Source organism: Ipomoea nil, unplaced genomic scaffold (genome assembly GCF_001879475.1).
Source record: "Ipomoea nil cultivar Tokyo-kokei standard unplaced genomic scaffold, Asagao_1.1 scaffold2928, whole genome shotgun sequence".
In the NCBI taxonomy this organism is placed as follows: Eukaryota; Viridiplantae; Streptophyta; class Magnoliopsida; order Solanales; family Convolvulaceae; genus Ipomoea; species Ipomoea nil.
Window position 1 is genome coordinate 1,533,062 of NW_017619356.1, and position 14,412 is coordinate 1,547,473.

The 14,412-nt window shown below is 47.4% G+C and overlaps 2 protein-coding genes across 2 annotated transcripts; both read left to right on the forward strand.

Annotated features, from left to right (window-relative positions):
• Window positions 1-1,040: 1,040 nt before the first annotated feature.
• Window positions 1,041-4,349, forward strand: LOC109162262 (RNA-directed DNA polymerase homolog). The gene is made up of 2 exons (XM_019310981.1): window positions 1,041-1,169; window positions 3,852-4,349. Exons 1-2 carry the CDS (start codon window positions 1,041-1,043, stop codon window positions 4,347-4,349), a joined length of 627 nt encoding a protein of 208 aa, XP_019166526.1.
• Window positions 4,350-4,355: 6 nt separating this feature from the next.
• LOC109162263 lies at window positions 4,356-6,044 on the forward strand. The gene has a single exon (XM_019310982.1). The coding sequence runs from the start codon at window positions 4,356-4,358 to the stop codon at window positions 6,042-6,044; it is 1,689 nt and encodes a 562-aa protein (XP_019166527.1).
• The last annotated feature ends 8,368 nt before the right edge of the window (window positions 6,045-14,412 follow it).

Here is a 14,412-nt window from a genome sequence, read left to right on the forward strand (position 1 = left end):
GCCTCAGGAGGGAAACGAACCAAAGTAGATGCGGAAGAAAGACATCGGGATCCGCCAAGCCGACAGGAGGCCTGGCGCGTTTACGACAGAGCCAGTACTCTCCCTTACCGATCGCTTCCTCAGCATCCGGTGCACGAGGTAAAAGGGGGTACACCGCCTCCGCCGAGTGAGCATACGACGAGTGCCGACCCAGGTAAGTCATCCAAGTACTGTCGCTATCATAAAACTTATACTCACAATACGGAAAATTGCTATTACTTAAAGAAGATCATGGAGGGGATCATTTAGCAAGGCACGTCGCCTCCTAATCAATGGCGAAGAAGAGCTGCATCCCAGATCAAGGAGGATGGCGACCCCTCCGGGTCGGCCAACATAGATCACGGCAAGCAGACGGTATCCACGGAAGATGAGGCGCAATGGAGACAGAAGTCGGTCATCAATATGATAGTTGGCGGGCCGGAAGGAGGCGAATCCTCTAATACTTGAAAGACCTGTGCTCGGCAGCTGTACGTGGGGACAGTGTACGGGCATGAAGGCAGCCCGAAGAGGGTATGCAGAGAATCCATAACTTTCACGGATAAGTACCTGCCGACTGGTCAGGCACCGCACCGCGACACACTGGTTATCGCGATAGACGTGAACGGGGTGGTCGTTCGACGAATCTTGGTGGATACCGGAGTAGTGTCAACATCCTGTATCTCGAAACTTTCACCAAGTTGGGTCTAGCACGAGAACGACTGACCCCGATCAAGACGCCACTAGCAGGTTTCACTGGGGATTCCATCGAGGCTGAAGGGTCTGTCACCCTGCCGGTTGAGATCGGCAGCTATCCTGACATAAAGAAGCTGGAAATGAAATTCTTTGTGGTTGACCTAGCCTGCTCCCACAACGCCATCCTCGGACGACCCGGCCTGGAGGACTTGGGAACGTAGATCTCCGTCGAGCACCTCTGTCTGAAATTCTGCACGCCGACAGGAGTGGGCACGGTGCGTTGTGACCGGAGAGTCGCCCGAGAGTGCTATCTGCAGGTATGCTGGGGAATGGGAAGACGAGAAATGCAAGTGCATGAGATCACCGAGCGGCCCGCAAAGAAAGCAATGCCACCTCGCCCTGAACCGATCGTGGAGTTAGAAGAAGTGGAGATCGACCCTGCCCGACCAGAGAGGCGGGTAAGAATCGGAGTCGGCCTCAGGGAGGAAATATGAACGGAAGTCATACGTGTGCTCCGTGAAAACCGCCTGGTCTTCGCTTGGGAGCCAGAGGACATGCCGGGTGTGGACCGTTCTATCATCTCTCACCGACTTGTGGTAGATCCCGGCCATCGCCCCGTGATTCAGAAAAAGCGATACTTAGCCAACGACCGACGAGAATTCGTGAAGAAGGAGGTGAGCACGTTGCTGGCTGCCGGCCACATCCGAGAGGTGAAATATCTGGATTGGTTGGCCAACGTGGTACTAGTGCCAAAACCGCCGGCCTAGAGAATGTAACACCCCATAAATCCAAATTCTATTTAAGGATTAATTAAGTAATTAATCCTAGCTTAATTGATAGTTTATTTCTAAAATCCTGAAAATTCAATAGTCGGAGGACTAGTAATTGACTAGTCAATCCAAGTCAATGGGTTGTACCTTATGCTTCATGAGTTGTTCCCTTGTCTCCTTACATTTTTTCATTTTAGTAAGGGTAAAGAAGACTTTTCACCTTATGATTGTATCCCAAGCTAGCCTAGAGTCATCTTTCATTCTTTTCCCTAACACCCTAAAAAGAAAATCTCCTCCTTCTCTCTAGAAAATAGCTAGCTTCTTCTTCAAGCCAAGTTTGGGCATTCCAAGATTCTTCAAGTTGGTCTCCAAGATTCAACCTTTCTTAATCTTGAGCATATAGGAGTGTAAGATCTTTGGTCCTTTAGTGTTTTTAGTACCTTTTAAGGTGTCTTTTTCTAAAGATGAAATCTTTGTTGTCTTTCGGTGTGTTTGTGAAGTTGAAGTTGAAGGAGAGGCTTAATAGAAGCTTGTAAGGGTGTGATAAGTGAAGTTGTAGGCTACAAGAGGTAACCCATGCTTTACAAAATCTATTTTCTTACCTATATGATGATTTCTTGACTTCTACATGTGATTTTTGCTATGAAATGCGAGTTTTGATGCATTGTCTTGTGAGAATGCATATCTAGAGCTTGTTATTAGGGTCCTTGTATGCCATTGCTTGGCTATTCCTTTGATTCAAGTCATATTGTTGTATTTTGTGAGATTTTGGGTGTTTTGGACTTGGTGTTGAAAATCCCCGAAGGGATTATTTGTGGTACAGGTTGTACCCGCGGGCGGAACGGTGGGCAGTGGCCTACCCGCCGCCCCACCCGCGGGGTACACAGCTGGTGGAGTTGAGTTCCCGCGGGCAGAACCACGCCCGTGGCCCCACCCGCGGGGTACACAATGGTGATGTTTGGGGATTTGTTCCCCGTAATTCTTTTGACTCGGTAATTGATGTTTTGACTTCCCGATGTTCTTTTGTTAGGCTATTTGAGTGTCTTCTTGATGTTTCGTATGTCTAGAACGTAATGGTAGGAATCCATGTAGGATTTGGTGTCTTGAATCGTGCTAAGTGTTCAACCTTGTGATTCGTTGAACCAAGATGATTCTTGTACGTTCTTTGGAACTATGTTTGGTTTACCAATTTGATAAGCATGCTAGTTTGATGTTGAAATGCTAGTGTGTGTGGTTTGTTCTTTCCCATTGTGGATGATAACTTGTGTTGATCATCGTTGGTGTCGGATTGTAATCCTTCCTTGATTGAGTATGGTTTCATATCTTCGTTGTGATCTGTTGATTGATTCCTATGATGATGTGTGTGTTGGCTGTACCTGGATTGCACGATTAATGGTATGGGACATTAGTCACCAAGGTACAAATGTGGTCCTCGTGGTGGCCATGAAATGATATTATGGAGTTGTATTATGGGCTTCAGGCTCATGGGCTTCAGGCTCACTTGTTAGTGGTTGTGTGATTGAAATGAACGGTACCCTCGTGTACTATGTGTTGGTGGAAATGTTGGTGGTTGTTGGTGGAGGAACGACAGTTCCTGAAGGTATAAGGTTGGACTCAGAAGTACAGGGGTCCTGGAGGTAAAGGTTAGAACTAGTTATAAGGTCGGGGGTAGTCACAAGGTCAGAACCGGGCATAAGGATGGAATATGGAACATGGAATTTGTAACATGTGACATGTAGTGTCACGCTGGCATGTGTTGCCAATGATTGTTTGTCTATCCTTTTCTGTTGAGCATGTCGAGTGGTATTCTAGTTTGTGATCAGTAAAATACACCTCGAGTTGTACTTGTGTTGTTGTCGTTCTTGTCTTGATGTTGTCTTGGGATGTTGATTCCCGTTGTCCTTGTTGGGAGTGAAATAGAGTCTTTGCAGTTGACTTCTCTCTTTACGGTTTTGAACTGATATATACTGTATTCTATTTCGAAAATGATTTTGTATTAAACTATCCATATATGCTATTGAACGCGTATTGATGGGTTACTAGCAATATTCGCTGACCGGGCGTCGTCCCCTTTCTTTATATGCTTTATAGATCCTGAGTAGATGGCGAGAGCGTTAGCCGTGGATAGTTTAGATCCCCTAAACAGTATAGTTAGTGTTTTGGCCTGTGTGCCACAGATGTTGAACATACTAGTTGGATGGTTTTAGACTTTGCCTGTGCGTTCACATTAGGGTGAACGTGGCATAACACTCTTTGGTTTTCCCGGTTTTTATATTAGACTTCCGTTGTGCTCACGTTTTATGTTATATGTTGGTTAGTTTACTTTGCATATTAAGCTTTAAAATGGCATGAAAAACGGGGGTGTTACAGAGAATGTGTGTAGATTACACCGACCTCAACAAGGCCTGTCCGAAGGATCCTTTTCCTCTACCCAGGATTGATCAGCTAGTCGACGAGACTGCAGGGTCGGCCCTATTGAGCTTCATGGATGCCTTCCGAGGCTACCATCAGATCTACATGCACAAAGCCGACGAAGAGAAGACGGCCTCCATCACCCCCAATGGTGTGTACTGCTACCAGGTGATGCCCTTCGAACTCAAAAACGTCGGGGCTACATACACCCGAATGGTCGCTCGGCTATTCCAAGATCTATTGGGAAAATCTATGGTGGCGTACGTTGATGACATGTTGGTCAAAAGCCCGGAAGAGTCAGGTCATGCTCAAGATCTGGCCGAGTTTTTCCAGGTAATGCTTAAATATATTCGACGGCTTAATCCCAAAAAGTGCGCCTTTACCGTGCAAGGAGGGAAATTTTTGGGCTACATGGTGACCAAGCGGGGCATTGAGCCGAACCCCGAGAAGGTCTAAGCCATTATGGACATGCAACCTCCCAGCACCATAAAGGATCTTCAGAGGTTGACCGGCCGACTGGCCACCCTAAGCCGGTTCCTAAGCAAGTTGGCAGACAAGACTGTACCTTTTTTCGAGGCTATGAAGAAGAAAGAAGGCTTCGCTTGGAAGGCTGAGTGTCAAGAGTCCTTCGGAGAGTTGAAGAGGTACCTCTCGACGCCTCCCGTATTATCTACCCTGCAGGTCGGCGAACCCCTATACTTATACTTAGCGGCGTCACCCAAGGCTGTCAGTTCAGTGCTCGTTCGGGAAGAAGAGCGGGCTAAGCATCCGGTCTACTACGTCAGCCGATCTCTAAAAACGGCAGAAACTCGTTATACTCCCCTAGAAAAGGTGGTATATGCACTAGTGGTCACAGTGCGGAAGCTAGCACCTTATTTTCAGGTGCACACCGTCCGAGTCTTAACTGATCAACCCTTGGGAGGTGTGCTATGCAACCCCACGTCCTCAGGGCGACTCGTCAAGTGGGCCGTGGAACTGATCCAATATGGAATTGAGTACCAACCCTGCCCTTCAATCAAGGTGCAAGCGTTGGCCGACCTCCTAGTCGAATGCGCAATAGGAGAAGTCGATGAAACCCCAACCTCGGAAGAAGGTTCGGGAGAATGGTGGGAACTACATGCCGACGAAGCTACGAGTAGCCAGCATTGTGGCGGTGGGGTTATGCTAATCACTTCGGAAGGATTTCGGTTATACTACGCCCTGAGCTATCAATTCCAGGCATCCAATAACGAGGCAGAGTATGAAGCTGTGCTGGGAGGCATCCGGCTCGCCAAGGCCCTAGGATTCGACCGCCTGCATATTAAGACGGACTCGCGCCATGCGATAGGACAAGTATTAGGAACCTACGAAGCTAGAAGTACTCGACTGGCACAGTACAAAGAGAAGACCATGGAGTTATTAAAAGGGTTTGCCGCCTACGAGATAGAGAACATCTCGCTGGCCGAGAACACGGAAGATGACATCTTGTCAAAGATCGCCTTGGAAGGAGTGCCGGACCATCTCCTAAGGATCTGTCAAAAGGAGGAGCTGCGCCGACCCAGCATCGAGGAACCCGACGAAGAAGTTCAGCAGGTAACGGTCCCGGATTGGAACCGTGCCAAAAACCCAGAAATGTTCTGGATCGAAGACATCCGGCGTTACAAAGAAGAGGGAAAGTTGCCTAACGACCTCACGGTCGCTGCCCGAGTCCGGAGAAAAGCCCCTTCCTTTGAGATCATAGATGGGCAGTTATACAAGAGGTCATTTGAGGGCCCCCTCCTCAAGTGCCTACTCCGACCTAAGGCGGAGAGAATAATGGACGAGGCCCACCACGGGATATGCGCAGCTCATCAAGGTGCTCACACCCTCGCACGAAAGTTAGTTGTCCAAGGATATTATTGGCCTACTATGATGAGAGACTGCATCGACTGGATAGCGAAGTGCACCGTGTGTCAGGCGTTCGCACGAAAAGACACTCGGCCAGCCACCTTTTACACTCCGGTTTCCACTGCCATTCTGTTCGCTAAGTGGGGGATCGACCTACTCGGCCCTCTACCGGTTGCCCCAGGGCGTTTTAAGTTCTACGTGGTGGTCATCTATTACTTCACCATGTCGGTGGAAGCCGAGCCTCTAGTCACCATTACTGAGTATCAATGTCAACGTTTCTTATGAAAGAAAGTGATCTGTCGTTTTGGATTGCCCGAGCACTTAGTCAGCTACAACGGTCGACAGCTTGATTGTCAACCCTTCGCAGATTTCTGTCGACGGCACAACATTCGGCATACCAAGGTGTCGGTCGCTTATCCTCATGCCAACGGACAGGTCGAGAATGTGAACCGCACCATTGTGGACGGTATTCGCAAAAAGATAGAAGACGTGGGAGGAAACTGGGCTGATGAGTTGGACCACGTCTTGTGGGCGTATCGCACCACTTAGAGGCGACCTACCGGCGAAAGCCCGTTCTCGCTAGCATACGGCTTTGAAGTAAAGGTGCCCATAGGGGTTGTCGAGCCCACTCATAGGGTTCGCCATTACACCGATGAGGGAAACGAGGAGAACCTTAGGATCGAGAAGAATTTCCTGGAAGAACGAAGAGAAACATCACACGCTCGCATGGTGGAATACCAGCACACTGTCAAGAGGTATCGTGACAAGCAAATCCGACCCCGAGCTTTCCAGGTGGGGGACCTTGTCTTACGTGATCGACAGGCTAGCCGACCCACCGAATGAGGGAAGTTCGCAGTCAAGTAGGAAGGACCTTACCGGATGGCTGCCGTAATCCAAGATGGCACCTACAAGTTGGAAACCTTAGAAGGGGAGCCTATCGACCAAATCTGGAATGTGATCCATTTGAAGAAATACTACCAGTGAAAGGTTAGCCCGTGTATTCATTAAAACACAGCTTTGAATAAATATTGATTACTCTCCTGTATCCGAGGCACTGACCCTTAAACGTTTCTAAGATAGAAAAAGCCTAAGAGGTCGCCTCGACTGAGGGACTCGGCGAGAAAAGAGAGAAACAACGGGGCATTAAACCTTAAACGTTTCTAAGATAGAAAAAGCCTAAGGGGTCGCCTCGACTGAGGGACTCGGTGAGAAAAGAGAGAAACAACGGGGCACTGACCCTTAAACGTTTCCATGATAGAAAATGCCTAAGGGGTCGCCTCGACTGAGGGACTCGGCGAGAAAAAAGAGAAACAACGGGGGACTGACCCTTAAACGTTTCTAAGATAGAAAAAGCATAAGGGGTCGCCACGACTGAGGGACTCGGCGAGAAAAGAGAGAAACAACGGGGCACAGACCCTTAAACATTTCTAAGATAGAAAATGCCTAAGGGGTCGCCTCGACTGAGGGACTCGGCGAGAAAAGAGAGAAACAACGGGGCACTGACCCTTAAACGTTTCTAAGATAGAAAAAGCCTAAGGGGTCGCCTCCACTGGGGGACTCAGCGAGAAAAGAGAGAAACAACGGGGCACTGACCCTTAAACGTTTCTAAAATAGAAAAATCCTAAAGGGTCGCCTCGACTGAGGGGTTCGGCGAGAAAAGAAAGAAACAACGGGGCACCGACCCTTAAACGTTTCTAAGATAGAAAAAGCCTAAGGGGTCGCCTCGACGGAGGGACTCGGCGAGAAAAGAGAGAAAAATGAGGCACTGACCCTTAAACGTTTCTATGATAGAAAATGCCTAAGGGGTCGCCTCGACTGAGGGACTCGGCGAGAAAAGAGAGAAACAACGGGGCATTGACCCTTAAACGTTTCTAAGATAGAAAAAGCATAAGGGGTCGCCTCGACTGAGGGACTCGGCGAGAAAAGAGAGAAACAACGGGGCACAGACCCTTAAACATTTCTAAGATAGAAAATGCCAAAGGGGTCGCCTCGACTGAGGGACACGGCGAGAAAAGAGAGAAACAATGGGGCACTGACCCTTAAACGTTTCTAAGATAGAAAAAGCCTAAGGGGTCGCCTCGACTGGGGGACTTGGCGAGAAAAGAGAGAAACAACGGGGCGCTGACCCTTAAACGTTTCTAAGATAGAAAATCCTAAAGGGTCGCCTCGACTGAGGGGTTCGGCAAGAAAAAAAAGAAACAACGGGGCACCGACCCTTAAACGTTTCTAAGATAGAAAAAGCCTAAGGGGTTGCTGTTGGTCCCGATAGGGTGGTAGAAAGTCTTGAGGGGGGGGGGGTGAATAGACTTTCTAAACTTTTTCACAATTTAAATAACTCTTTGGTAACTTCAACTCTAAGTAGCAAGTAAATAGAGTAAGTTTAAACTGCACAGCGGAATAGGTAGTATGTAAAGAGTTAGGCCCAATTAATGAATTAAATATGCATGTAAGATAGAATAAAGTAACAGAGGTATCTTGAATATATAAAGGAGATGGTTCACTCAATATATAATAACAATATTCAAGATTGTAAATAAATATCGTATCACGTCGACCGTGTAACGAATGTTACATGCAACACGTCAAACATGCTTAGAATAATTCAATATTTAAGCTCGAGAAGTTTGAGTCACATGCATACGTGAAAACACACTAAACCCGAACGATTAAGATTGATTGTGAATAGAAAACGGGTTAGTCGGATAAGATAGATAGATAGAGCAAATTATGTAAGTGCGGTATGTAAATGAGAGAGGCAATTTATAGTGGTTCGGAAGTGGCGTAATCTTCCTAGTCCACTTTTCTCCTTTCGCGTCTAGGAGAAATTCACTATTTTTCCACACACAGTTACAATAGTGAATAAGCGCTACACAAGCACTTCATCCGGATGTCTTGCACACAGCTACACCCAACTTCGAGTGCCTCGCACACAGCTACACTCAACTCCGAGTATCTCGCACACAGCTATACTCAACGCCAACTAAGTGTCTTGCACACAGCTACACTTAGCAACTACGAGTGTTTTGCACACAGCTACACTCACTAGAGTATTTTGCACACAGCTATACTCTTTTTACAATTACAAATACATAGGTAATTGTATCTCTCTCCAACTAGATTTGAGACTATTCAGACTAAGTCTCTAAGAATATTTGAGCACTTGAACTTTTTGAATTTTCGTGTGTATTGCACTTCTATCTCGTGTCTATCTTGTTCACCTCTGCTCCACACACACTTTGTCTTCAAGTCTTCATAGCTTTTTATAAGCAATCAAATATATCCGTTGGAGTGGGATAATTTGATATTTGAAATTTGAATCTTCATAGCCTGATATTGTTGACAATAGTAGGTCTTCAATTTTGATTTGATTGTCAACTTGCCTGACAAAATAATATCTTATCTCCAATTGATTTGTTCAAAATATTATTTTGTTGTCATATAGAATATCCAACGTATCTTTGAAATAAATTCATCTGATAGAATTTATTTCTAGGATAAGTTTTTATATTCATGTCTTCATAAATATTTTTCCGTTCGGATCAAATGTCTTTCAGGCAATTTTGGATTCTTGTGGCATGTGGGTAGACTTGGAATAAATTCCTTCGAATTGATTCAATTTCTGATCATCTTGCTTCTTTGCCACATTGTGCTCTTTTGACTTTGAACATCGTGCTCTTTTGACTTGAACATTGTGCTTTTCTGATTTGGTCACATTGTGCTCTTTTGGACACATCGTGCTTGTTCACATTGTGCTCCTGTAGAACATTGTGCTCCTTTAGATACATTGTGCTCCTTTTGATACATTGTGCTCCTTTTGAACACTGTGCACCTGAGTTCTCTAGCTCAGGTGTGGCATAGCACCCCGTACTCTTGTATTACGTTTTGGGATTTAATGAGATTTCGCCTTTATTTTATAACTTTTAAATATCTTGAAAATCCTTGGGTGTTACAGTTGGTATCAGAGCCTAAGTTTGACCCTAGGATAAGACTCTTGAAACCGAACTTTAGGACATTAGGCTTGAACTCTAGGTATTTAGGAACATAGTAGTCGTGAATTTTAGGACGCGCGGTGAAGTTGTGAAACCTACACATAAACCCCCTCACTTCATTTCTTCCTTGTCTAAAGAAAACCTTCCTCCGCTTATCACATCAAAGAAGGACACCAAACCCTAATTTAATGTCCTTATAAACATTGACTCAGAAAGGCGACATCATGGCACCCAACAGAAGACAATCAAGAACTCCAGAACCCGCCACACACGACCCCCTGACCCAAACACTACAACAACTAACGCAAGTCGCCCAAGCACTAAGCGATGTAGTTCTTCGCAACAACAGGCCCCCGCCACCTCCATCAAACACGAACTCAGACGTCGCCCGACAAGTTTCAAATCATCGACCACCCACATTCTCAGGAGAAGAGGACCCCGTGATCCTGGAGGAATGGATCCGAACCCTCGACAAAATTCTCGGGTTAGTGGAATGCCCAGAAGAACGTCGCGTAGAGATAGCCTCGTTCTACTTCGGACACGAGGCCGATCTTTGGTGGATCCACAAGGGTCCCGCTTACCAACAAAAACTAGGGTTCAATTGGGAAAACCTCAAGGCACGAATATGGGAACGATTCTACCCGACACACGTAAAGGCATCCATGTACGAAGATTTCCTCCATCTAAAACAAGGGACAGCCACCGTCATGGAATACCACAAGCGATTCCTCGAACTAGCACGCTTGGCACCAGAACTAGTCCCCACCGAAGTAACCAAAATAGAAAGATTCGTCTCGGGCCTCAACTTCGAAGCCCGGAAGGCGCTAGTGGTAAGCAGACCTCGGACACTCAACAAGGCTTACGCCAGTGCCGCCAATCTCTATCGAATCCAACTACTCCAGCGCGGGGTTCAGGAACAGATACGGAAAAGAAACACCGGAGGGGGAGCACCACCGGTAAAAAGAACAAGGAACGACACTAACACAAGGCCAAGCAACCTGACCAGCCAAAGATCGTCCCTAGGGAACAATGACGCAAACCCAAGGAGCTTCCCTTGCCCAAAATGCAACAAAAGCCATAGAGGGAAAGATTGCATGGGCAATCCCTGGCGATGCTTCAACTATGGGGAAGAAGGGCACAAGGCCTTCTAGTGCGTCCAACCCCAAAGACCACGCCCCACCGCCACAGGACAACACGGAGGCGCCACCGACTAAGGGAACTACAGCGCTCCCGGGAAAATATTCGTCATGAGCCGCACTCAAGTCGACCTCGGGAACGAGAGCAACCCCGAGGAGGGGAACCTAACCCCAGAAGTCGAGGACCTCGCAAACCCCGCAGGAGAAAATCAATAAGACAAATTCTGTCTATGATAAACCGACAATTCCTTGTAATCACCTTCATGGTGAACTACTTATTTAGCAATTACTTCGGAATTTTATAAATAAAAGGATTCAATTAAAATTCGATCCTGCTTATAAAAACGAAACCACAACTATATAACAAGCCAAGCCTCCCATCACTAAAAGACAAGGGCCACACCATCAAGAAAAGCTTAGTGTTGCCAATGGGAATTGAACCATTGACCTCCCACATACAAGACCAAGGTCTTGACCACTAGGCTAAGGGTGTTTCTTAAAACCTCAAGGGAACACTCTCTTCTTAAAGCCCTACAAGTCCCTAAACCCACAAAAATCCCCAAATCAAAAACCCTTCTTCTTCTTCTTCCACACCCCACCTCTCTCCCTCTTCTCTTCCTTCCTCTCCCTCTCGTCCAACCGCCCCCACGCCGGAACCCACGAATCACCACCGCCAAAACGCACAGACCACGCTCAGCCGCACGCCGCCACCGGCCGAGCACCATCCGTCAGCCCCCGCCACCGCGCCGCCGCCTAAGCCGACCGCCCCACCATCACCCACGCTACTCCCAGCTGCAACCCGCTGCCACCACTGCCCAAAAAACCGCCACCACGCCTTCGCCCTCGCCACACCAACACCGGAACCCACCTAGCCGCCACTTCCCTCGCAAAACACCGCATCACCGAGGGTCTCGCCGGAAAAACGTGCCGGAGCTCCGCCGCCATCCCGCCGAAAAATCATCGGAAAATTCACCGGACCATTCTACCACCAAGAAAGGCTTCACCATGCCGAAAAAGCCCCTCGGAACCCGCACCCCGGAATGGAGCAACGCCGATTACACCGTGATCGGAGGTAAAGCCCTTGAACCCGACCAATTCTCTCCGGAATTGGTTGATATGCTTAGACACCAAGGGCTTTTGGATACATATCTCACCATCAAAGGGGATACGTATCCCGAATTGGTGAAGGAATTCTATCGACACCTTGTGGCCACCCAACGGGTGATAAGCTAGAAATCACCACTAAGGTCTGCGACAAGGAAATTATACTTTCCGAAGGCCATTTGGCCAAACTCTTGAAATTGACCACCACGGGGGTGTCAAACTACGACCGAAAGGGGTGGACTGATACCCAAAACACGGGGTACAAGGACTATCTCGGGTACCTACTCGGGAGAGAAGACGGATTCGCCGCGGCCACATGACCAAATAGGAAGTGGCTATCGGCGGAGCAAAAGATATTGGTCATGATTATAACCGACAGTCTCCTGCCCACGAACAATAAGAGCAAGGACGTAGGAAGCTTAGAATGCGCCTTTGCCTATCTCTTGAAACATAAAGTCAAGTTCAACCTACCGGCGCTCATGCTAAAACACATGGAGTTTTGCAAGACAAACAACCGACTTAGCCTACCTTACGGAATGATCCTAAGTTGGATCATGGAGAAAAAGGAGGTGGACCTAAGCCACATCGAGGTTAAAACTGCAAATGGCATGGTCTTTAACGCCCAGAATCTCCGCCGCAACGACATCTACTACACCGAAGGGGGACACTACCTCACCATCAAGGAAATTTGCCAAAAACCCGAGGAGGAGCGAAGAGAATTGGTCGACCAATTAGACATCTCCAACCAGAAACTCAAGCGGGCAATGCAAGATTGTGGAATCCCGGGGGGAAATGAGGACCAGGAGGAGGACGACGAGCCTGGTCCGTCGTTACACCCACGATCAAGAGGGAATCCCAGGGAGCAAGACGAGGGCTCGATCAACGAGCGCATACTCGCACAACTCAACCGACAAAACCAAATCATGGAGGAAGGGTTCTCATCCTTGATCCGTACGACACGCGCGCTAGACCAGAGGGTGGCAGCAATCGAGGCCACTTTGGGCACTCGCGGGGCATCCAGCTCGGGAGCAGGAGACCGAGGTAGACCCAAAACCCTTCTATCACAACACCACCAGAAATCCAGTCTACCCCGACTAAGGCGAAACGTGGGGTCACATTCCTAACCAGGAGGCCAAAACGCAGGATGCCTTGGGCCCTTGTAAGGGGGGGAGAGTGTAACACCCCGTGTTAGGACCCCTAAAACCAATTAAATCATTTAATTAATCACCTAAGAGAAAGAATTAAATCACAACAATTAATTAGGGAGGCCCATCATAGTCCATGGGCCCTTATCCCTAAACCTAATCCTTAATCCCAAAAGAAATAGAGTTAGCAAACCTATAGTAATTAGGCCTAAGTAAGATATATAAATAGGGAACACAAGGAGGCACTTAGAATCCCCACCACAAGAATAACGCCCCACCACCCCAAAAGAGCTCCAAGAATCCCCTTAGAAGAAATCAAGAAAGCAAGAAAGCTTAAAGAAAGATCCTTCATATCCAAGGAATTAATTAAGGCTAAGAGGTAACCCATGTCTCAACAAAACCTATTTTCATAGCTATGATTTCCCCCGTAGGATTTCCCCATATTATTGTGTATTGATGATTTGTGTTATTATTATTGATGATTGATGGGATAATTCCATGGGTGATCTTGATGATGAGAGGTTCTTGATAATTATGGTGTTCTTGATAATTATGTGGAGTTCTTGATGATTATATGTCGTTCTTGATAATTGTATGGCGTTCTTGATGCTTATGTGTTATTTGTACCGAATCTTGTAATTAGAAGACGAACCGTATTCTTGTTGATGTAAAAGTAATTAGAACCCTAGGTTGATGTTCTTGTTGGCGTTCTTGATGCTTGTGTGATGTTCTTGATGCTTATGTGATATTCTTACCGAATCTTGTAATTAAAAGACAAATCGTATTCTTGTTGGTATAAAAGTGATTAGAACCCTAGGTTGTATCGTATGATATTATTCTTGGTGTATCGGGTGGGGAAATCGCATGTTTGGGTGTCGATTATGTTTAGAAAAGCATGATAGGTTATGTGTCGTACGTTTCTCGCATTTGATCCGTTGATTGTCTACGTGTTGATCGTTAATTAAGTTGTAAAGTGTCTAAGCATGGTTTCAGGTTCCACAATGGTTCCTGGGGCGTTTTGTGTGTAAAGAGTCAGTGGGGGGTAGGTGGGGGGTGGGGGACCCGCCACCTACCCGCGGCCAGAAGGGACGTCTCCGGCAGCGGGCAGGCGGCGGGCGGGCAGCTGCCCGCTGGCGACCCGCTGCCCGGAACAGTGCTTACCGGCGGGTGGCCCGCACCCATCGGCTACCCGCTGGAAATCTCCCCCATTCGGGACCCCGGCTTCCCGTTTGATGTTTCCCCGATCCCCGTGGTGTCCCAACGGACTCCGTTCATCGTG

Bases quoted from the DNA above. Each gene is read 5' to 3' on its own strand.
- LOC109162262 (XM_019310981.1), top strand. From the start codon at position 1,041: ATGGGAAGACGAGAAATGCAAGTGCATGAGATCACCGAGCGGCCCGCA. The intron at 1,170-3,851 runs GTAAGAATCGGA...GGGGTGTTACAG, and splicing joins CTGCCCGACCAGAGAGGCGG to AGAATGTGTGTAGATTACAC.
- LOC109162263 (XM_019310982.1), top strand. From the start codon at position 4,356: ATGGACATGCAACCTCCCAGCACCATAAAGGATCTTCAGAGGTTGACC.